Source organism: Netta rufina (genome assembly GCF_964035555.1).
Source record: "Netta rufina genome assembly, chromosome: 4".
NCBI lineage: Eukaryota > Metazoa > Chordata > Aves > Anseriformes > Anatidae > Netta > Netta rufina.
In genome coordinates this window covers 20,846,056-20,869,712 of record NC_140127.1, presented here as the reverse complement: position 1 = coordinate 20,869,712, position 23,657 = coordinate 20,846,056, and the positions used below count along the sequence as shown (strand labels likewise).

Here is a 23,657-nt window from a genome sequence, read left to right as displayed (position 1 = left end):
TTTAGCTGCTGACTCTCTCGCCGTGTGTTTGCTGCAGCATCCCCAGCCACGCTGAAAATGTGTTCTGGCTACGCTGAGAATGGCAGTGGAGAATGCGTGGCTACAGCAGGCTGCTTGTGTTCAACAGCCATGTTCTGTGCCTTCAGGAGTGCTTGCAAAGGAATGTTTTCCTTTATAATATTTCCACCCTAAAACAAAGCATCTATGTTTATCGCTTTGGTGTTTTTTTCTCCTTTTCTTTCTCATGTGCTCATCTTTTCTTGCCAAGGCTCCTCTAGTGTCAGTTTTTTTTAATGCTTCTGTCTTTCCTTGCATTTACTGTTTACTGCCAGAAAATATGCAGGCTTTTTTTCCAGTGACATTGTAGCTTTTTTTTTTTTTTTTTGTTAGTGACATTGTAGCTTTAGCATCAATCATTTAAATCAATAGTAAAGTTTTCTATGCAAAAAATATTTTAAAACATACTAAAAAAAAATCTCCACCCTTGTCATAGTCCTGGCTACAAAATCTGTTAGTGAATTCTTCATGTGATTTAAAATGTCACATAGTTTCCAGTGAGCTGTAATTTTCTAAAAACACAATTGTTTCAGCCACTGGGCTTTTTGGGGGGGGAAGTTCTGTGGGTTGTTTTGTTTTTCCTGCTAAGACTGGTGGGCTCATTGAGGTGCTGTCTTAGCAAATGTTGCACTGGGTTGTGGTTTTATCCTGCATTAGGTAACTTGTAAAGTATCATTTGCTTTTCAGTTTATTTTTTTGTGACTCTTCAGTGTGCGATAAGGTGGAAATGCTTAATTAGAAGACTTGGATAGTTGGAGATCCAAAGAGTGAGCTGATAAAATTGTCTGGGCAAGATCATGGTCTGGGAGTCAAACCCAGGAACGCGTGCTTTAAACTCCTCATAAAAAAAAGATACCTGCAACTGATAATTCAGGCGTGGCGTAACAATGAACTACCAAGGTAATATGTCTGTGAAAAAAAGCAAGTTTTGTTCTTACGATGTATGCGGCAGGGTATTTCCAGTGAAAATATGGAAATCTGAATTTCCTTCTACCTGACAGAGGTGAGAGGTTAGCTGGATTGCTAGAATATGATGCAGAATTTTGGTTGTTGCTTTTTAAGGAATAGTTGTGTAAGTTAGAAAGCTTAACGAAACAGGATGGGCAGGTATCTGAGACCCCTACAAGGACGTGCTTTTAAAGCCAGCGGGACGAGATCTGAAGGAGCAAGGTGTGTTCTCTGCAAATATACCAGGGTGCCAGCAGCTGGAGGGGGTGTGAAGGAGTAGTTAAACTCACAGACAACAGGAGCACAAAACCAGATGGGCATTCCTTGTTGGGATATTGCTCAATTTAATATTCTGATCAAGTTGCCTCTTGTGTTTTCTTAAGTGGTTTCTTAAACAACCAGGAGATTTGTTCAGGTAAGCGAAGTGGAACTTTTTAGCATGCTGCCTGTAAGTCGTTACTAGCAGAGCACTGACAACTTGAAATTTTCAGGATGTAGAGATTTCCTCAGGAAATACAAGCACGAGTTTGTGTCTTTCTGATGTTCTTCAGTCTGGTTTCTTCTGCGGCCACAGAACCAGTGGGTTGTGTTTGCAGCCTGGTGTTCGGGTGCCTCAGGGGATCCGGGGCCAGGCTGGATGGGGCCTGGGCCTGCCTGACCTGGTGGGTGGCATCCCTGCCCATGCAGGGGGCTGTACTGAGATGAGCTTTAAGTCCCTTCCAGCCAGAGCCTTTCTATGATTCTGTGAGCTGATGGCAGTGCTGGGGTGCCCATCAACTTCAGCCCTTCAGACATTCCCGTTCACATTTTCCTGCTGCCGGTCTTTCCATTCCCATTTGCTCTGCCATTCCTATGGTGTCAGGCACTTGTTGCTGGTCACAGTGCCAATCAGAGGGCTGCGTGGTACTGCTCTGAGCTGCTGAATCTGAATAAAGCCATGCCTAGGTGCCTGTGCACACGAGGTCCATGTGCAGGCCTTCGCTGTCTCTCAGGCTTCACATGCTAGAGGAATCCTCTGACTCAGAGAGCTCACAGATACATTTGTTCAGAGCAATCAGGCTGCCCTGAGTCAGACTCAAGTACTAGAAATAATTGTTACAAAGGAAGGGCATTCAGATCCCGGTTTTACATTTCTCTTCCTTCTGCCTTTATTTTAACTTTGGTGATAAAAGTGTGAGTGCTTCTGCAAGGATCTGTGCAGGTGTGTGGAAACGCTGCCGCCCGCACCAGCCCAGCTATTCCCCGGTGCGTGAATGTTGTCTGGTGCAAAGGAAAAGCAGGCTGGAGCTCTTGTTTTTTCTTGCAGTAGGTGTGTGTTGTAATTCGCTTTTAAGCCCACAGAAATTTTTCTTCTTGGAATGAGTTTCGTTGCTGTAAAGTAGGTGTGGGCTTAGCAGACAAACAACCCAAGTTTCCACAGGATGATCCTGGGGGACCCAAACATTGCAGATGCCAAGCTGGATTCATTAGAGGCTTTGTGGCTGATCCTGCAGCCCTCGGGAAGGCAAAACTCCTGTAAAGTTGAAGGAAGATTTCCTGGAATGAGGCCTTTTTAGGGAACATGGGAGTTGAAGAGTGTGTGCATAGCACAAAGCCCGGCTTTCAGTGTTGAGATCCTGGCTACTGTGTAACTACAGGTGTAGCAGAGCACCCTGCATACCTTACACTTGTAAATCAGCTTGGTTATGATATGGCTTCGCTGCATAATAGTTGGCACAGACCTGTGAACAAAAGCGATCTGTTAGCTGCCTAACCCAGCTCTTTGCTGTCCTCTTGGAGCACTTGCAGAGACCTGTTCTAGGCTGGGGTCGCCTCTTTCACTGCGAGGGGGGGTCGTTGTAAGGCTAGGTCTCACAGCAAAGTGGGATGGTGACCTTTGTGTTTAACAGTCCTAAACCCCTGCTGTGCTCACTGCTGGGGGTGACTGCCTGTTCCAACACAGCACAGGTGAGTCCTGAAGTGCTGCGTTGCAGGCATTTAAGGATTAGGTGCCTACCAAATTGCTTCGGAGTGCTTAGCATACAGGAGCCTTTAAAGAAGAGCCCCATGGCAGCACTCCTTTTTTGTTTGCCCCTCTGTTTCTGCCTATCAGACTTCTCATTTTGACAGATGACAACTAAAAATAGCTTTTTGCAGTAAAGACAATTTTAAACGTTTCTCTCTCTTAAAACACCAAAACAACCGAAAACGTTTCTCCAGAGCCGCAGCGTCTGTCCCTCATCGTACGCTGTTGCTACCCCTCAGCCTGTGTTTTTCCGAGGCTCCGGCTTAGCGTATCCTCACGAAGAGGAGGAAGATCTAGCGTCGGGAGCGAGATCGTGACACAGTGACCTCGTTCTGAGCATTACCTCCTTTGTCAGGAGCGGCAGGAGCTGAAGCAGCTCCGCTGGCTCTCGGCACTTGGAGCAGTTTGACATTTTCTGCCTGGCATGGTTTCAGGGCTCACTTTGTTGTGAGCCCAACCGGTGAATAGGATGATGAAAAATGAGCTTGCAAGAACTTGCCCACTGCTTTTAATTTTTTGATAAACAGTTGCAGCAGCATAACTTTGATCCCGAGTACAGTAGAGCTGTCTGTTACGTGCAGGTCTGCAGCATGCTTCGGGACTGACAAAGGAGAGTAAGTCTTTTCTTTTAATCGATAGAATAAAAATTGGTGTCATGCTTAAATAGCGAATAATTCAAGGAAACAGTGCTCTTTGTAAGTCTGTGTGTGTGTACACGTATGTCTGTGCATTCGTGTTTTTGTGTGCGGTGCGGTTGTGTGTTAAATCAGGAAGATATGTTAGGGGTGAATTTCTTGCCTTGACTAGAGGGTTAAAGCTTTAACTTGTCTTTGCTAATGCATGTAAATAGCTTTCTTGTCCACTTAATGAGGAGGCTGGCTTGTTATCCTGTACAATGCAGCTGGGCACAGTTCCAGAAGCAGAGGCACTTGGTTTCAAAGACAAAGAAGCCAGCGCAGACGTAGGGAGAAACCTGGAACGTTGCGCCGTGGTGGATTTTTTCAGAGCGATGACTCATTTCAGTTCACAAAGGATTCTGGGCAGGGTAGTGAGAAGTCAGGTTGGCTGATCCATTCCTATGACTTCACTTTGCAGAGAGCCAGGCAGAAGAGGAGTGACACTGCAGAATCCTGAGGCGCTGCAGTGGAGAGGTGCTTTGCTAAGACTGTGAGTGCCTTCGAAACAGGGGGTGGTGTCAGAGCGTGATTCCAGCCTTTCCGTGGAAATGGGGCAAAAGGAGAGAGATGTTTTCAAAACACCGTGTGGGAGTTGTATTTGTAGAACCCTTTAGATTCTCTGCCTCCACCTCCTCTGTTGTTTCTTAACCGTTTGTTTCTTGTGCGTATGTGAGAATTAAGTGTGAAATAGCATTGCTTTGGGAAGAACTGCTTAGATACTGCATTATCTTTTATTTTCTGGAAGCCTCTACTTCCTGCTTTAAGAGGTGGGTGTTCAGCATATTGCTGCCTAAAAACATGCTTTGTTTTTCTTCTTTCAGGTCCTGTGGCACTGATCTCTGCTGTAGTCAGCTTCCACAGTGATATAAAGCCCCAGTATGCACAGTGTTGTTACATCACAGCTATTCTGGATGCTGTACTGGAGCATGGAACCAGACCATAGGGGTTCAGGTAAGTCCCCCTTTTTTAACATATTGTGTGCCAGGAATATGGACATGGACATTTATTAAGAGATGCATTTGAAAAATACTGAATAAACACATTCTAAAGCACACAATATATTAAAAAAAAAAAAAGGCAACACCACAAAAATCCTGCCCTCTTTTGTCCCAGGATAAGCAAGCAACACCACAGAAATCTCCTCAACTGAATCCTCTCTGGGAAAGTTCCATGCTCCAGCAGAAACTTTTTGTGATTACAGTCATAACACGTGCTGGGATATCACTTTGGATCAGGAGGCAGCTGGCCACAGGACATGAACCGAGAAAAGGAAATCTGTATCACAGAAAATACACAGGATGAATGCATGTAAGACAAGTTTGGTGACTGGGGGTGTTTTAGCACCTGTTTCCAAACATACTAGCACTTTGTGAACCTGGAGATTGTGCTTTTAGCTGGGTGTGACCAAGTGAAAAGATAAATTTACGTGATTGAAGTAAAGTTAATAACTGGCAAAAGAGAAGAACTTTGTTCAGAGGCAAGTGTTTACCATGTGGTTTGTCACTGTTAAGGTTGCTGTGCTTTGTTCAGACTGGTTAGAATTGGAGTGGTCACCCTGCCAGGTTGCATTGTTGAAGCGTTCATAACTGTATCTGCAAGGGAAGGTATGTTTTGGTGTGCATGTGTTCTGGAGTTGCAGAAGGATCTTCCTGGTGAGAGAATGTGTGTTAGTGCACTTGTGAAGCCTTTGTTTAAGCTTCTCTTAAATGTGAATAAATGTCTGGATCTTTAACTTATTTTCGTCTTGAAAATGAATACTCTGATATGTGTAACCATCTAGTAAACACAACTTGCAGGTTTTCTCATAAAATACTCCAGGAATTGTGTTTTAAAATGAGGATTTAGCTATGGCTGAGTACAGTGCAAGCAATATGCTTTCTGATTTTCTTTATCTCAGATTTGCTTAGTAAAATGTGTTCTTTCCTCTGTTATGCTAGCGTGGATCCAAGGTGTTTCAGAGTAATCTGCGTAATACAGAAATCTGCATATTCTTCCTGTTCCCTCCTGTGGTTTAATCAGATGAAAGCATTGTCTAGCTTAAAATGGCAATTATATGTCATTGTTGTGAGTTCCCATATGAAAGGTTTTGTTTGCCACATGTATGCAAGTACCCTGTGATTAGAGTGATCCAGTCATGTCGGGGTTTGGGAGAAAAGGGGGCGAAGTGCAATCCAGGCCAGACAGTTGACTTCTTTGGCATCTGTCCCTTCTGTAAGTCAACCTGAATATGTGCTTGTCTTTTTCTCTTAAGAGTTTTTTAATTAAAATATTCTTGAAAAAAAGGTGACGATATTCTAGGCTGAAGAGCCCTCTTCCTGTCCGTTACCACCAGTTTTGTTTTTGTCGCTTATCTTTTGTTTGAAGAGCCGCTTTCTGTACTTCTTCCTGGAGTGACTCTGTGGTTGATTGTTGACCAAAACAGGTTGTTGCCAAGAAAATTTACGGAGGGGATTTTTGTTGAAACTATCACAAGGTACCACGAAGCCACTCTACTTGTTTAATGCCTTCTGATTAATTACATAGCTCTGTAAGCAGCAAAAGTAGTAACTCGATATGTGTTTACTGACCAAGTTCTTCCCTGTGTAGTGGGACGTGGTTGTGCCCGAAGCTCTGTGCAGTTGGAGCATGCCTCGCAAATCTTGTTGTTGCAGAGTCTCTGTTGTCTAGTGAGTCTTGACCTCTCTGGCACATGCCCGTCCTCAAACTGTGACTGTGCAAGCTTTGTTTCCTGTGGAAACCAGGCTAAAAATCATGTTTAAAGCTTGTTTTGATCCACAGGAGGCAAAAGGTTGCAAAGGTGTTGAGAGTCAGGATGGAGAAGAGAAGCTGGGCTTTGGCTTCCTGTATTTCACAGGATGCAGAGCGTAGTCAGAGGGTCTCTTCCCCATTTCAAGGAAACAGTGTGTATAAATTCTAATAAAGTGTGGCTTTGCATTGTAATTTCCTTAATTTTCCTTCTGAATGGCTGTACCGAATTGGTTCCATTTATAAGTCAAGAGGTGATTTTTCAAACAGTCCTCATGCAAACTTCATGAGACAGGGAGTTTGACTTCCAGGTCACTTCTTTCCAGCAGCAGAATCACTTATAAAAATTCTGTCATCAGTATGTAGTTGGCAGTTTAATTACTGATACATGGTGTGGAATACAGTCTGCTCAATTTTCTCCCAAGATGGTGGCACCCAGACTTTCCGAGGACAGAGAGAGTAGATAAACTGGCACTGGAAAGGGTCTGGCTGGTGTGGGTTCTGGATGGGTGAATTTTCACCCCCAGCTCTGTTGCAGGCTGTCATTTTCTCATCTGTATGTTAAAGATAGTTATGGTTACCCAGGTTTTCAGAATGTTTTGAAATCCACCGAAGAAATGTGCTATGTAAGAGCTAAGTGTTTATTTTATTTGCTGTGTAATCTTTTGTTCTCAGTAACAGTAATTATTTTTTTCCCACAGGGTAGCGCTAAAAATCCCCAAGGCATAGAGGACAGATCCCATTCATTGTTTGCTAGACATTTGGATGTTTTTGAAAGTTAAGTACCACTTAAAAAGTGTAGAAAAGCTTTTTAAAATTTTTCTTTAAAGAGAAGTTTGCAAAGACGCTGCAGAAACAGAGCTGAAACTATATATATACATATACAGTATTTAAACAAAACAGGCAGTCAGCTGGTGAAAACTGCTTTCTGAGCTCCAGTTTTCATTTAATTGGGAACATAAACATATGAAAGTCAAGGATAGTAATTTGATTTCAAAAGAAAGCTGCTTGAGACAAGCATCAGTCAGAGCTAACAGGAGCCATATGCTGGATGTTTTATGTAAGTGATGTGGTCTTCCAAAAAAGAAGAAAAAGTAGGAAAGGCATATTTGATTTTTTTTGAACAGATCTCTCCTAAAGAATTGTAGTAAACCTTCTGTTCATGAGGTTAAACGTGCAGTATTTATGCACATAATTGATGTTAATATATTATATTAAATCGTAAACACAAGATATTTTCTGTTGCTGTGCATCAAAGAAGTTTGTTCACTTAACTATAACCACAGAGTGCTTGTAATTTCCCAGAGCCGCAGGATATTTAAGATAAAACTTGGCAAATTAGAGCCTCCCTGAGTAAGGGGCTTTTGGCTTTCGACCACTAGGTCTACTGAAAGCTTTACAGATGTGTGCTAGCCTTTTTAAACCGAGAGGCACTAATTACCTCCAGCAGACCATTACTGACGACAAGCTAGGGAGGTGATTCTGACACAAAGAAGGTGAAACGAGAGTTGCCTTGTCATAAAGAAAGTTAAAAAATATTCCATGGAAGAGTGCAAGCCTTGGCTGGTGGTAGTCCCATACACAACGGAAAAGAAGGCTCCCTCATAAACAAATACTTATTGACCATTTCCATGGCATTCAAAGATGTTTAATTTACGTATTTATGTATAATTGTAGCATTAATTATAATGTTTATAAAGCTCCCAGATATTTGCAAGCAGGATGTATGTTACCCTGGCATCCTAGCACGCTTTGCTAGAGATTGTGTTAGCGTCGAGGAACCGATACCGGGTGGATGTTTGATACTGATGAGTTATGTGAAGTATAAATAGTTCATGCTGCAGTGGAAACTCTTGGCTTGTTCTTGTTGACCACAGGGACCCCACTGGCAGGGATCAGATATATGGGCTGAAGGTTTTCTGCACGCTGACCTAGAAAAGCCATTCCGTGCTGGAGGCCTGTTTCGGAATGGGGACTTGTGCAAAGCCCACGGTTACTAAAAACCAGTGAAACTTTGCTATTTCTTAACTTGTGTTTAGCCAGTTTTAAGTTAACAAGCGTCATCGGGGGGTGATCCCAAAACTGTTCCCTGCAGGCTCCTTGCAGTCAGGGGAGAGGGATGGGTGCTCCCAGGGTGAGCAGCATAAATGGTGGGATTTCTGTCCTGGTGTCCCTTGGGGGACAGCTGAGAGGCTGCGGAGCAAAACTTGCTAGGCTTCGTGTGTCAGGTTCCTGGAGTCCCTTTCCCACTTCAGAGGGCTGATCGTGGTACTGAGGTCCATTCATTACATCCTAAATACTGGGTAGCTGTGAGTGGATTGTTCTGGGCACGAGGGGAAGAAAGAGAGCTCCCTCCTGCTCTCCTTGCCTGGTGCCCGTGCAGGCAGCGGTGAACGCGTGGCTGGGGGTAGGCACGGGGATGCTCTTCCCACAGGGCTTCAATTTAAGAAATCGCCAGCTCTTTGGTGATGCAGGTAAAGCAATTCAGGAAGTTACTGCCATTCACCTGGATGCCCTGAAAGCTACCCAGGGAGCAGTGCTAGCCCATTGCAGTGCCTGGTGAAGCTAATAAGGTTAAACCGCAGCTGAAGGTGATACATGCCCATCTGCTTGACATTGCACTCAGCTGAAACTTAGTGGTGCTCACAAGGACACCCATGGCACAGATAATCTCCATGTGAGGGGCAGTAATTTCTTAAATTGCTTAGCTAAATGTGCATAATTCCCATCATCATTCCAGTGCTTTCTAAACATGAAATTTAGTCATTAAAGAAACCGCTCCCCTAGACAAAGTGCAGGTGGTGACTTGTGGGTCTTGCTGATAGCAAAGATTCATTTATGAAAACATTTAATCTGATGGCAGGTAAAATTATTAATAAACAGTAGTTAATATCTGTGATGTTCTTTATCCATTCTCAAACGACGAGGGAACAAATGGTGTTTGCTCCTGAGCCATGTGATATTGCATCTTACCACATTTCTCTGTAAGCTGTCTGCAGTTTTCTTCTTCGTCATTGTTCTTATGTAAAGTACATGTGGCAGGAACTTTTCAGGAATGTATAAACAAAAATTGTCCAGAAAAGTTTATATTTTAAGGCAATTCTGCAGTCATATAAGAACGAGGAGGATCTTGCGGTGAAGCTGGAGGAAAGCTGCTGTGGTGGGACTGAGGCAATGATCTGGTCAGGCCTGATTAAGCAGAAGCAGTCAGGAGGCAGCGTAGCACCAATGTGTATTTTAAATCAGCATTGTGTCGTGGGTAATGTGTATCACTGTTGTACAACAGATTGTACAGCTGGTATATTGAAAAATATTGCTCATATGTCTCACTGAAACAGTTATGCAATTTGCTACTCCCACCAATTCTTTTTTTTTTTTTTTTTTTTTTTTTTTCAAAGTGTTGAGCATAACACAAGACTAAATGCATTTAGGTAATCAGTTTTAGAGACTGCTGTTCCTGTTTAGTAGACATAATAGGAATATAGGATTAATAGGGCAAATATCAGGGGAGCAGAGTTTGAATTTAGATTAATATCCAGTGATTTGATTCCTGATTTTGATCACAAAGCAATGCTCTGAGGCAGCAGAAACAGGGTGATTTTCCTGAGATTTCAAAGCAATCTAGGTAAAATGTAATCCCTGGCTATTAAATGATCTGTGGCCAGAAAAAGATTTGTAGTCTGGCACCCCTTGTTCTGCCTGTTACTCTTATTTATTTTCCACCAGCAAGGAAATCTCCTAGTTGCTTTCTCCCCTGTGTTTGAGATCATCAGGGAGCTGTTATCTTTTCAAGAGGAGGTATAGAGCAGCATATAAAATCAATTCTATATGTATAAAGTATGTAAAAATACACATGGGTAAGTGTATTTGTGCAGTCATGCTAGTATTACCAAATTGTCGTTTCTCCAGTAACTTTCATTTTGAAGGTCTTTTCAGTGATCCTTTAAGTACATGTTAGTGAATTATTTTTAAAGATGACATGAGAAAAAAATATTTGGGTAAAGTTACAACAAAGTTTATTTACAGACCATCATGGAACCATTAAAACTCCTCTTCTAAAAGTATACCACTAGCTTCTGAAAGGGGAGTAAGAGCTTTATGTTCAGAAAAATGCATAAAGCTATTTTGTTTATGCAGTTACCTGGTAGCATGTTCAAACAAGGTTTTCCAACCATCAGTGCTGATTTGTCGGCATTTTTCTGAATCTCTCTATTGCATCCTTTGGGAAGCTGTGTCCGCATTGTATATATCCCATTTTCAAAAGTTCACTGTGTCTGAGCTTTGAAATTAGCTTGCTGGTTGAAACAGGCTGGATGGTTCTTATTCTGCACAGCTCAGAGCCTGCAGAGCTGTATGGCATCATCTCCAGTCATCTCTCTTCATCGCCGTTCTGTGAGCAGCACTTTCAAATGAAATGCTTCACTGCACATCTGTTGTCTTTTTGCAGGTGATGTATCACCAATCAGCATGTCTCCCATCAGTCAGTCACAGTTTATTCCACTTGGGGAAATCCTTTGCCTGGCCATCTCAGCAATGAACTCTGCCCGAAAACAAGTCACACAAGAAGCACTAATGGAGCACCTAACAACCTGCTTCCCAGGTAACTGTACATTAATAAATCATTGGTCAGATGAGCTCATGTCTGTAAAAGGGCAATTAAAGGATTCACTACCCGAAAGATGCTTGTATTTTTAGCTTGCTTGTAAGAAGATGGAGTTTTCAGCATTTAGTAGTCTGTTTATCTTAATATTTCCATCCTATCCAAGAGATGATGCTACCCAGAAGTAAAGGAGGCCTTCGTGTTTTAATCTTTAAACCTTTTCTATTCTTTATTTTCATACATCCAGAATATGAAGTTCTCTTTGACAGGGCTGTTCACGTGTGATGCATTTTGCAGGGTCAATTCCTGACTTTTTGTAACTGTTAAAACAGTCTTGAGGTACTAAACAACAAACTGGATTGGATAGTTTCTTTTTTTTATTTTTATTTTTAAACCAATATTAGAATAACCTTGTTTGTTTCTTTTCTCACAAAATATGTTCTTTATTATCATACTCAGGAGAGTTTAGTACTTCTTAGTACTTACAGAGAACAAAGCATATGCTGGAGCCAGAGCAGACTTATTCTGCCTTGTGGCTTTCAAGCTGGTTTTAAGCTAACTCATAAGAGCTTTGACTTCATTAACCTGTTTCAAGTGTCATCATTGACTAACATAGGGCTAACCTCACAGAGGTCTCTGTGTAGAGCATTCTCTTAAATAACAGATTTCCCACCTGTGACAGACTCTTAAATTGGGGGTGAGGGGGAGGGGGCTTGATACAAGCAGTTGAGTCCAGTGATGATGATCTATCAGCAGGGGATTGCTAAAATTAAACTGAAAGGAGGCTGCCAGCCTGGTGTCCAGGGCCTTTCAGAGTCATCTTGGTTGCAGTTCTGGCTTTTGCTTATGCACTGCACTAGCTTGAAAATCTTTAAATGTATTTTTTTACTTGATAACATTGTCCATGACAAAAAAGTTTGGGAACCAAAAATTTGCTTGCTGTGTTCTCTTCAGGAGAACTTCTTGCGAGCTTTTGCTAATACTTATCAAACAGTAAAATGAAAATGTCTTGCATTAAAGATACTGCAACATCAACGAAAGTAAACTGTATTAAGAATGTATGCATGAATATGCCACTTCTGTACTTGCAGCCTGTTTCAGAAGTTGGTGAATCAATCAAAATGCGTCTTGAAGAGACATCCAAAAGTGTGCTGTAAAGGCCTGGGCAGAGGTTTACTGCTCAAGAGAGCCCAATATTTTCACTTGTGCTTTGTATGATCCTGGATGAGATGTTTTACCATTCTGTGCCTCAGTTTACAATTCTCTAAACTAGCTAAGAAACCTCTTTATTGTACTTCTTTTACAGCTGTAAAAGCAGTTCATTAAAAATTCTTCAGTAAGAAAATTACTGATGCATCTGCTTCACCTGGGCAGCCACGATGTGTTGTCTTGATTTTTTCTGCTTTAAGTTACAGAGCAAGAGTTACTTAAAGCCTTGAACATTATGTAGGCTTTTACTATGACTGGCACTAGGTTCTTGAATTCTAAAATGTAATTCTGGATCTGGAGCCATGCCTGAAGTAAACAATTCTGTCTGATGTTTGACATTCACACTTTGGAAAAACTTACTGTAAATATATTTTGTAAATACTGACTTTCTGACCCAGTTTGTGGTTTTGCTTGTGAGGGTTTATATCAGTATGCTTTGCAGGTTTTGAAAATGATGGTGAAAGTTGTAAGGGATAGCATGCAGAGAAGGTAAAGTTCACAATTTTAATCCTAGTTTAATTTATTTTGATGATTTTTTCCCAGTCACGTTTTCTATATAGCCATGTGTGAGACAGGTTCCGTAGACTGCAAATATTTTTCCAATGATTCTGTCAATGCATTTAATACAAACATGATTGCATGGTGGAAATGATAATTTACTGGTGGCATCCCCTGGGTTTCCTGGGAGCATGGTTGTCAGGTGCCTATCAGGTCTAGCTATTCTTGCAGGACAGAACCGTACATCAAAAATAATTCAACAGGCTGGATTATTTTGTAGGCTCTGCTCACAAGAAGCCCGAGGCAAGTTAGCACGCAGTCTCTTGCTGCCTCTTTTTTCCACTAGCCATGAGCCTGTGCATTTCTCAAGTCGGGGATTGAAAGAGGAGAGCCTTGTTTTTTTCTCCTACCCAAAACATAAATAAAATTACATTTAAACAATCCACCCTTTGTTCAATTTTTTCCCCTCTCTAGAGGAACGCCTTTCTCTCTCATCCATAGCACGTGTAACAGAGCATGCCATGTTCTGTCAGTGTATGAGGATTATCCATACATCTCACACCTTTTTCCAATAAACAGAGCCTCTTTCTTGTGCTGAATGATATTTCCACTTGTCTGCCCAAACTGTCCCAAAAATCAGCCGTGTTTTTTTTTGAGTCCTTGTGATCACTGTGGCTATTTTCAATTACCTGATGTCCTCCCATACTCTGATAGTTTATTTTTCCTAATTAGGCTCTGATGCGCCGAGAGAGAGGAGAGCATTATCGGTGTAGATGTATCTGTCATTGTCAAATAACCTCTCTGTGTCTCACCCTGTAGCAGCACTTGTCTGCCTGTGCCATTCGTGTTTTAATGAACAGATGCTTCACTGCGTTTCATGGCATGTATAAATTTCCTAAGACCCCAGATGCCATTCTCAAACTGCCTAAGAATAATAAACCTCTTTCCTCAGTGCGGGTCTTACACTAGCAGTCTAGCCCTCTAGTTTGCTGAGCCATTGTGCAGGCATAAATCTGGGCCATGGCTCTATGTGAAATAAGGTATGCTAATTATTTATAACATCACATAGCAACCACTCCACATCCTTAACTAGTATTTCATGAGCCAATCAGAGTATTTCTTTTATCCCTTGTTAAGCCTCAGCATCAGCTCAGGAGAAAATCATTTTAGCAGATTTAACACCATTTAAATACTACTTTGGATATATTTTTCATGAATTTATTTTATTGACAAAGTTTGTAATGATAATGCACATCTTGTCTGTGACATTTGTTATTTGCTAGGGTTTTTAAAAAGCAGGAGTTCCTGCTGCACGTGCTCCCATTATTCTAACTTAGAATTAAACAATGAGATGTTTGTACAGCCCCACTTTATAATTTATTGACCACGGTTTTAATCCCGTGCACTAAATGTAAATCTTTGAAATCCAGTATCAGGAGTCAAGAGCGTAACCTCTGGTCCTGTGTTTGGCAGCCAGACCCTCTTACCGGTGTGACCATGGCTGAAGAAAGCATCAAGTTTTAGACTATGCTGCCTTTAGGAAGGCTTTTTCTTTTCTTTCCAGTTTTGTCCACATAGTTATTAAAATCTTATTAAGGTGTTCATGATTTCAGTGGGGAAAGTTTGTCTGTGCATTGGGCTAGGTCACTTTTGAAGCAAACATTTTTTTCTGAAAGCTGGCAAATCCCTCTGACGTCCACCTTCCTATCTGTTCACTCTTTGAATATGTGAAATGTATATGTCGCGCTTAAAATAAGTGTCTTACATTAACCGAGTTCACTCTAGGTCAGTGTTCTTTGTGAGCAGCAAACAAGACATAATCTTCTGTCTGGAAGCTCAGTGGATGGCATAGTAGGCTCTCTTGAGATGCAAAAAATGTACATGTCTGATGATTCAGGGTCCAGACAGTTTCTGCTCTTGAATTATTAAAACGCTACATAATCTTAAATAACACCACTGCTGTCATACAGTGTTTTAAATGATAAACTCTAGTCTCTAAACTACTGTTGTGTTTTTTTTTTTCCTCTTGCTCCTGTTTAATGCGGGAAGGGAGACCATAAGGAGACTTCTGAACGCAGGGGCAGGTTATATATAGAAACGGTGTGGGCAGGTTACTATGAAGAAAAAAATCTCGAGGAAGCCAGGAGATCTGACTGCTTCATCTGCTTGCACCACAGAGTTGCCACAATCTTTGACAAGTCCCTTGCCCTCTCTATCTCGTTGGTATTTCCAACACAATAGGGCTGCTAAGTCTTGTTGACTATTTTAAATGCTTTGTTGTCCTTGGAGTGTCGATCACGGGTTGTATCTAGCCACGTGAGAGAAGAGTCAGACAACTGAGGTGGTGTGGGGGAGTTGCAGATCTAACCGAGGAAGAGGCTTGTTTTAAAAACAAGCCCCGGCAAACCCAGTCCTGGCGGTGGTAACTGTGGAGAGGCTGTGCAGGCATGAAAGTGTTGCTGTGCTAGTTACCTCATCAAGTTGTACCTCGCTGGTTTCCCATTTGCAGTGGCCAGTGGCAAATGTGCAGATCTTCCTGCTTGGACTTCTCAGCTCGGGATATGTGAGCTGATAACAGGAACAGGAAACCACTTTGGCCCATTCCTTCCCTGGCTCAGGAAAGGTGAAAAGGTGTAGAGCTGTCAAATGGTAAATGCACACTGACAGAAAATAGATCCTCTTTTCATTCACTGAGAGCCTTCAGGCCTGCTCTGTTCATGCTGAAGTCAGGAGAACCTTGGCCAGTGGCTCCAGCTGGAGCAGGGCCAGTCCCAGCGTGTTCCCGTTTTATGCTTTCTCATCAGTGTCTTCATTTTTTCACCTGATGAATGGCATTGGAAGTGCCATATGCAGAACAGTTAAATGACCCACTGCTGTCTTAGGGTCTTCATCCACAGAACTCCCATGTGCTGTTTTTTTAACCTGTTTTTTTAATCTGTAAAGGTTGTAGACCTTTTAGTAAAAACCCACACAGAGGAGCATTTATTTTACTTCTGATTCAAGCTGCCACAATCTGACATGGAGACCCCACCAACCATGGCACTAAACAAGGAGAACAAGGAGGCTTCTTGTTTTTGTTTTTGTTTTTTTTGTGTGTTTGTTGTTTTTTTTTACTCTATGAATATGAATTGTGAAATGGGAGAATTTCTCTTCCTGATGTTAGTATGGGAAGATTGGACTTCTAAATTTGTGTAATTCCATTTCATACCCCACAGTGGAGTAAATTTGGGCCTTAGGATCTTATGTTTCTGTTAACTGCACTGAGCTGGATTGCCAGCCACTGCCCCACTGCTTCAAGTTCGAAAACAAAACCCAGCGGAAAAAGGAATTGCTAGGTAGGATAAATTTTATACTTCCCAGTATAAATACACTTCCTGATCGTTGTGCCATTGGGCTCTGGCTATGAGCAGTAGGCACCACTCAAGTGTACCCCTGCTGAGGCTGTGCCACATGTGCAGTACTCACAGAAGCACTAAGGATGAAGACGGATTCAAAATAGCAAAAATGGGAACCAGAGCGATGTCCTTGCTCCTGTCCATGCTACAGGACAGCATAATTCAGGTTTGGGGCTGTTCCTGCTTTCATAAGTACCCGGACAAAGCCTGTAGCCAGCGTTAGCTGGCAGCACAGGACTCGAGAGAGCTGCACCTGCCACTATCACCGCTGGGGCAGTGAAACACGGGGAAGTCTGCGTGCCGTGGATAGAAGTGGCAGGATCCAGCTCCAGAGCGAAGGCTGGCACAGTTCACGTGCAGCGTCACTGACTGCCCAGCCACGTTAATTATTTCCTCCTTGATGTCCGTCTGCCCGTTCTCCGCTCCCAGGACTTGGTGGATTAATGTAACCACAGTGCGCCCAGCGTTCAGAGACCCGCCTACCCAACACGTAGTCATCATGGTTTGTTGGGTGAAAAATATGCGTGATTATTTCTACCATGTATTTGCAAGGCATCAGAAGATCCCTATCAGTCTCTTTCCCCTCACTTTTCTGTAAACTCAGAGGAGAATGTCTTCCTTTTTTTAAAAAAAAAAAGAAAAGAAAAGTGTCCTCTGTCCAGAATTACCACACGAAGTGAGGAAAAGAGGCATGTTTCTGTTTATCCCTTTCATTTGTGCATTCCTTCCATTTTTCACTCTCATGTACTCTCTCAAAGTATGTACTTTCCTTACCCCTTCTATTTCCCCTGGATAAGGCACCACCTTTGAGGTCCATGGACTGCCCGTGAACTCTATGTACTGACCCATATATATGTACCTTCTCTGTTTTAACTGCTTTCTCTCATATGTCCGTGTTACTCCTAACACTGCTGTTTCCATTGTAAGATTTTAGTTGTAGTATCCAGATGCTACTGGATATGAGCAGTATGGCCATGCCCCTAAATTCAAATAACACTTGAAGCCAGACATGAGAATACTTACTGAGTTGCCTGTGCTGTTTGTCTGCTGTCACTGAGTCTGCAGGAAGGCTGAATGCTAAGTACAAGACAAAAACAAGTACAAAACATCTACAGCTACCAAAATACAGAAACAAAGCCGTGTAGTCATTCAAATGAAAGGTGGGCACCGGTGTTCTCCACATTGCTTTTAGTGTGTGCCTTTTTGGTAAAGGTGTGTTTCAGAAGTTAAGAATGCATGTTAAGAAAAAGGAGATGAATATTACAAAGGAAAGTCCTTTTGCTGTAGTATTAGTGGGTAAGGCTGTAAGCGGTTTATTGTAAATAAACCTGAGTGCTGTGTTGCTTTTTTTTTTTTTCTTTCCTTCATTAAGTGACCAACTCTGCAGAAAGAGTGGAGGAGGGAAGTTTTGAGAGAGCAGGCACCTGCACCACTCCTCAAGTTTGGGCAAAAAGGGGATTTTCAGATTTTGGCAGATCAAAGCAGTGCAATAATAACATGCGTAAGAGGGACTAGCATCTTTCTACTTGTTTCTCCTTACTTAGTGTGCTGTTTGGTATCATGAAATCAAGCGTGAGGGTGCATGACAGCAAGACTTCTGAGGCTTACAGGATGCTAGAGCTGCTGTAAGCTGTGGTACTGGTCACCCGCTGTTTGTTCAGCACTGTAAGACTTGCTTTGTTCACAAAGGCTGGGCTTCCTTGAGTCACCAAGTGTTTTACTACAGGCTGTCATCCAGTCCTGAAGAACGTGCCTGTGCAGAGCTACCCTTGCAGCAAGAAACTGTTTTTGAGTGAGTTCTCCAGTTCATTCAACACAGACATTCTGAAATACGAAGTACAAAAGCTTTCCCCTCCCACTTCCTTTGAAAAAAATATTGTGTGAGCTTCTTTATTTGGTAGCATATTTCAGCGGTGGTGTACATGAGCTTTGTGGCATCCATTTGCATTTTGAAAAGTGTTGGTAAAATGCAGAGCCTTCTTCCAGGCCTGTTTGTTTATTTATTTGATCCAGTTTCAGCATCCCAGATTAGCCAGTGAAGAAGCTGGATATTCTTGGTTTCTTTGTCAAGTGGAGCACACCCTGAGATAGTGAACTTTTCATTGCCTCGCCTTTCATTTATGCTGTGGTACTGGGAGCTGAAGTTTGGAGCCCATTTATGTGTGCCATCAACAGCACGCTGCCCGTTCGGTGGGATGTTGGTGGTGCCACAGCCCGCGCTGTCATCCTTGTATTTGCTCACACAAGGAGCTCGGTGAGCTTGCAGACTCCAGCCTTTGGCAGGCAAGTGAAGAGCTGGTGACCACGCACTGTGTGCCGCAGAAGATAACTGTGTCTGTGACAGGTACAGCTGGTTGGGATGTTGCCATGAGGTGTTTTTGTGAAAAGCAGATACTTTGATGAAATGCATGCATGATTTCGTGGAATTCCAGTCCTTTCAGGTATGCAGAATTTGACTCGACAAGGCCTTGAACAGCGTGACCCAAGTTGGCCTGGTCTCGAGTAGGTGGGCTGACCACATGGTTTCAGGAGGTCCCTTCCAGCCTAACTTATTCTCTGTTTCTGGTACTTGTTTGCTAAATTAGTTTTGATAAAAAGAAAACTAAAATCTAGAGTAAATAATTCTAACTGGTTAAAACAATTTCTTCAATTCTAAAAACGTAAACCAGGTTAGTGCCCAGAAATTTATGAACTATTGCTTGAAGATAACTTTTTCCACTGAAAAAAATCCAAGATTTTTATTTTTCATTCAACACAAACAGGTTTTTTAAACTAGCTTGTGAACTGAACTTCTTGTTCCCTTAGCTCTAGATGGAGCTTATTCCTGTGCACAGCATGCTAACTCGGTATTTTATCTAATAAAGTATTAAAGACTTGCTCCTGCACCACTGAACCCAGCAGGAGTACTGGCAGTGCGAAGGACCAGGTTCACAGCGCCAGGTCTACCATGTGTCTGGTGTGGCGCTGGTGCAAGGTTGACAGCCTGTCCCTCTCGTGGTGTGTGATATTTTCACTTAGGTAAGCACCCCTCATGTCTCACGTGAAAGGCAGTGAACTCTCAGAAGCAGCATGTTAGGAGCTAGATCTATACATTGCAGCACAGTAGAAAAGTTTACGTGGGTAAGTTGAACCATATCACTCAAAGTGTATCTTTTGGAGCTGCTGTTGTAGTTCAGACATGTTTTAAATTTGGGGGATGCATTTTTTTTTTTTTCCTTTGTGGTATTCTTCCATAGAGAAAAAACCTAGGCATCCAAGTAAGCAAATAACCACTGTTTTATACATGACTGTACATTGTTCTAAATACTTCTGGTGAATTGGGATATCGGTATTTGGTTAGAAGAAGAAAAAAAGTGAAGTATTCCCCCGATACCCTTTGCTTTCCAGTGACTTCATCTTGTAGCTTAGGGTCACCTGTGCAATGGAAGTGACTAGTTGTTCTCTCTCTCTCTTTTTTTTTTTTTTTTTTCCCCCAAACACTCCATTAATGGCCTCTTTTCTACTTAATAATTCATACACCTAAAGTGTAGGAGATAAGTGGAAAAACAAACAGACAAGAGAATGCCTAGCAAAGTACTTCGCTGGAGTTGTTTGTTCAGCATATTCCAGCCTGCACATTGGGAAAACAGGTTTTTGCAGGGGAGGGGGGGAGCCAGAGAGGTCCTCCAAGGTTTACGCACTCCCTGATTGTTGTTTGCTGTCATTTCTAGGAGTTCCAACACCCAGCCCAGAAATCCTTCGACATACCTTGAATATGCTCGTACGGGAGAGGAAAATATACCCAACTCCGGATGGTTATTTCATTGTAACCCCGCAGACTTACTTTATAACACCATCTCTCATAAGAACTAACAGTAAATGGTACCATTTGGACGAGAGGATACCCGACAGGTCTCAGTGTACCTCTCCGCAACAAGGAACTATAACTCCCTCCACCTCGGGATGCGTCAGGGATCGAACACTACCCAAAAACCACTGCGACTCCTGCCATTGTTGCAGAGAGGACATGCACAGCATGCATGCATCTACCCTACAGAGGAAATCAGCAAAAGACTGTAAAGACTCATACTGTCCTCCTTCGTTATGTCAGGTCCCACCTACTGAGAAAAGTAAAAGTACTGTCAATTTTTCTTATAAAGCAGAGACGCTCACAAAGCCCAAGGATGTAGAAAAGCAGTCTAAGAAATTTGGACTCAAATTATTCCGATTAAGTTTTAAGAAGGACAAGACAAAACAGTTGGCAAATTTCTCTGCCCAGTTTCCTCCAGAGGAGTGGCCGCTAAGGGACGAGGACACCCCTACCACTATACCTAGAGAAGTAGAAATGGAGATTATCAGGCGCATTAACCCAGACTTGACTGTGGAAAATGTCATGAGGCACACTGCACTAATGAAGAAACTTGAAGAAGAAAAGGCTCAACGAAGCAAAGCAGGATCTTCAGCTCACCACAGCGGACGAAGCAAAAAAAGTAGGAATCACAGAAAGTCTCATGGGAAGTCGAGGTCGCACAGCAAGACTCGGGTGTCCAAAGGAGATCCATCAGATGGCTCTCATTTGGATATCCCTGCCGAAAGGGAGTATGACTTCTACGACCCCTTGACTCGATCCCCGCGGGAAGGCTGTTTTATAATAGAACACAAGGGAGATAATTTTATAATGCACAGCAATCCTAACATGATCGAATCTCACTTTCCCATGACACCAGAATGGGACGTGTCTGGTGAGCTGGCCAAAAGAAGAACTGAAATGCCTTTTCCTGAACCTTCCAGGGGAAGCTCCCACTCCAAGGTCCACCGGAGCCACAGCCATACGCAGGACAGACGGTCGAGGAACGAGCGGTCCAGTAAGGCTAAAGAAAGGTCTAGATCCATGGATAACTCCAAAGGGCCTCTGGGCTCGGCTACTTTAGGCACGCCTGAAGACATAGGCGAGGGCTGTAGCCCAGATGACCAAACGACTAGCCAAACTTACATCGACGATAGTACCTTACGGCCGTCCCAGTCACTCGGTCATCAAAGGGCTCTGATCTCAGCCGCGGGCTACAAAGAGACTTGCATCCCTGAAATAGCCGGTGGCAGCGCAGAAACCCCCAGTTCGTGTGGCCTGCTGGAACAAAACAAGCCGACGGAGAACTTGCCGTCCTACAGCGAGCTCAACTCCTGCACAACAAAATCTGCCGTCGACGACTATTTCCAGTGCAACACGTCCAGCGAGACCGTGCTTACCGCTCCGTCACCGCTGGGCAAGAACAAGGAGGATCACGACACGCTGACAGGGACAGACGGGCTCAAAAAACTGGCTCCCTCGGACAGACAGCCTCAGCACGTTGTCAGGGAGCCCGGGGTGCACAAGGAGGAGTCCCCGAAGGGCCCGAGCAGCGGCTCGGCGGTAGCTGGCCAGACTCCAGAGGTGATCGCCAACGGGCGGCTGGTCCAACACCACAGCGCTGAGTCAAGCAGCCTGGATAAAAGGAAAGAGATATTTAGCAAGGACACGCTCTTCAAACCTCTGCACAACACTCTTTCGGTGAACAGTTACCACAAGGCTAGCACACCCCTGCTCAAGCCCCACCAGAAGACCCCCTCTGACACGTTGCCGGTCCGCTGCGAGAAGCTGGAGCAAGCGATCGTCAGCTCGGTCACGCAGGCCATGCCCGGGTCGCAGAGGCAGCAGGAGACGACCGGGAACCAGGAGGCCTCCTTCGACTACTACAACGTGTCCGACGACGACGACTCGGAGGAGGGGACCAACAAAAACGCTGAGGAAGAGAAGAACAGGGATGACGTGGGCACCATGCAGTGGCTCCTGGAGCGAGAGAAGGAGCGGGACCTGCAGCGCAAGTTCGAGAAGAATCTCACGCTGCTCGCCCCGAAGGAGTCGGAGAGCAGCAGCAACCAGCGAGCCACCCACTCGGCCCGCCTGGACAGCATGGACAGCAGCAGCATCACTGTGGACAGCGGGTTCAACTCCCCACGGTAGGACTGTCTCCTTAATTGCAGCTGTACCGGCTAGGAAGCTCTCATTAGCTGTGTGTGTAGTGTTGGTGACAGAGCACAGGGCCGTGCTAAGCACACTGAGGCTCTCAGACCGTGTCTCCTGCAGCCCTGAATCCACAATTCAGAGGTGCGGGTCTTCCCCCATACCATGAGTAACCAGAGGCTGTTTGCGGCATTGAGTGCATTAGATAATTTTCCTTTTGCTGCAAAAACTCCCTGTATCCTTTTTTCTTGTGTTTGTATTTAGAGTAGAAGGGGTGAGCTCCTGCATATTCCCCCCTCCCCTTCCCCATCAAGACTAATTGGAAGAGTAGACATAACCAGGTGCCATTATCCTTGGCTCAGACACCAAAAAAAAAAGATTTTTGAGGGTTTGTGCTTTTTTCTTTGTTTTCTTAAAACATTTTGGAAGTGTATTTATCTATCTGTCACCATTCCAAGCTGGTGAGACTGGAAGAGCTGTTCTCCCTCCACAGCTGAGAGTGCTCAGGGTATTTGAACTTCAGAGGCGACCCGGCTCTGCATCAGCAGAGAGAGAGGTGCCTTGCCTAGGGTATATGGGAAGGGAGTTGCACTAGGAGCCTCACAGACACAGGGAAGAGAGAGTTGCTGGTGTGTGTCCTACCCTGAAGATTTCACCAGCTCATTTCCAGGTTAAGAATCCTTCACTTGAGCCTTCTTCCTTCTCCCTCTGGCCTTTGGCAGCTGTAGGTCCCTGCTGGAGCGGGGCTTGCCTGGTTTTGTTTGCCCTGGATAGCAACCCATCAGGGTTCACAACAAAGGCTCTAAACCCGCAGAAATAATTTACGATGGTTGTTCTCTTATAATGTCTTGCTTAGGCTTAAATTATTTATTGGCTGTGTTTAAAAATAAAACCTCCAAGACTGGATTTGTGTTAGGTGAAAGAAAATGTTGTTTGGCGTTGTGGTGTTAGTTTTTATTTTTATTTTATTTCACTATAAAAAGTGTTCTTATTCCTCAAAATCAGGTATTCTTTTAAATCTATAGCCAAGGCTCTCAGAAAGGCATGTGAAGGGTTTCCTGCTCCTAGACACAAGACTAAATTTCCTTTTAAGTTAGTCCTGTCACTCTGGAATAAATTCCTTTGGATTTGATGGTTACTCCTGCTTGATGTTAACGACAAGGCAGGAATTGCTGGGCCTGCTGCAGCATGCAGGGCACATCAAACTACCGGAGCAGGCTTTTAACACATGTATGATTCTTCCGAGTAAAAATTTTGTAAAATAATCTGAGCAAGTCATTGCACTTACACTGAATCTAACTTAAATACAAGGAGGGGTTGAATTTGCTCCTGTTACAGTTCTGCAGATGCTCGGCATCTTTTTCACACACAAGTGCTGTATGAGGCTGAGTGCACTGCTTTTTTTAAAAAATGTCATTTCTTTAAGCTGAAGTGCTATACTTGCAGGCAGTTTTTGCAGGGGAGGATATGATGTGTGCTGCTGCTTGCCCAGCCTGCCTCACTCCGCAGCATGCATTTCATCTACAGGACAGGGTGTTGACTG

The 23,657-nt window shown here is 43.5% G+C and overlaps 1 protein-coding gene across 2 annotated transcripts in view; it reads left to right on the top strand.

The window, feature by feature from the left end:
- STOX2 (storkhead box 2) overlaps positions 1-23,657 on the top strand; it is a gene marked incomplete at its 5' end in the record, with an annotated part of 131,963 nt that overhangs the window by 105,192 nt on the left and 3,114 nt on the right. For both annotated transcript variants that reach the window (XM_084286660.1, XM_084286661.1), the window contains 2 exons: positions 10,880-11,032; positions 19,845-22,110. In XM_084286660.1, coding sequence (XP_084142786.1) covers positions 10,880-11,032; positions 19,845-22,110 — 2,419 coding nt within the window. The remainder of the gene's footprint in view (positions 1-10,879; positions 11,033-19,844; positions 22,111-23,657) is intronic.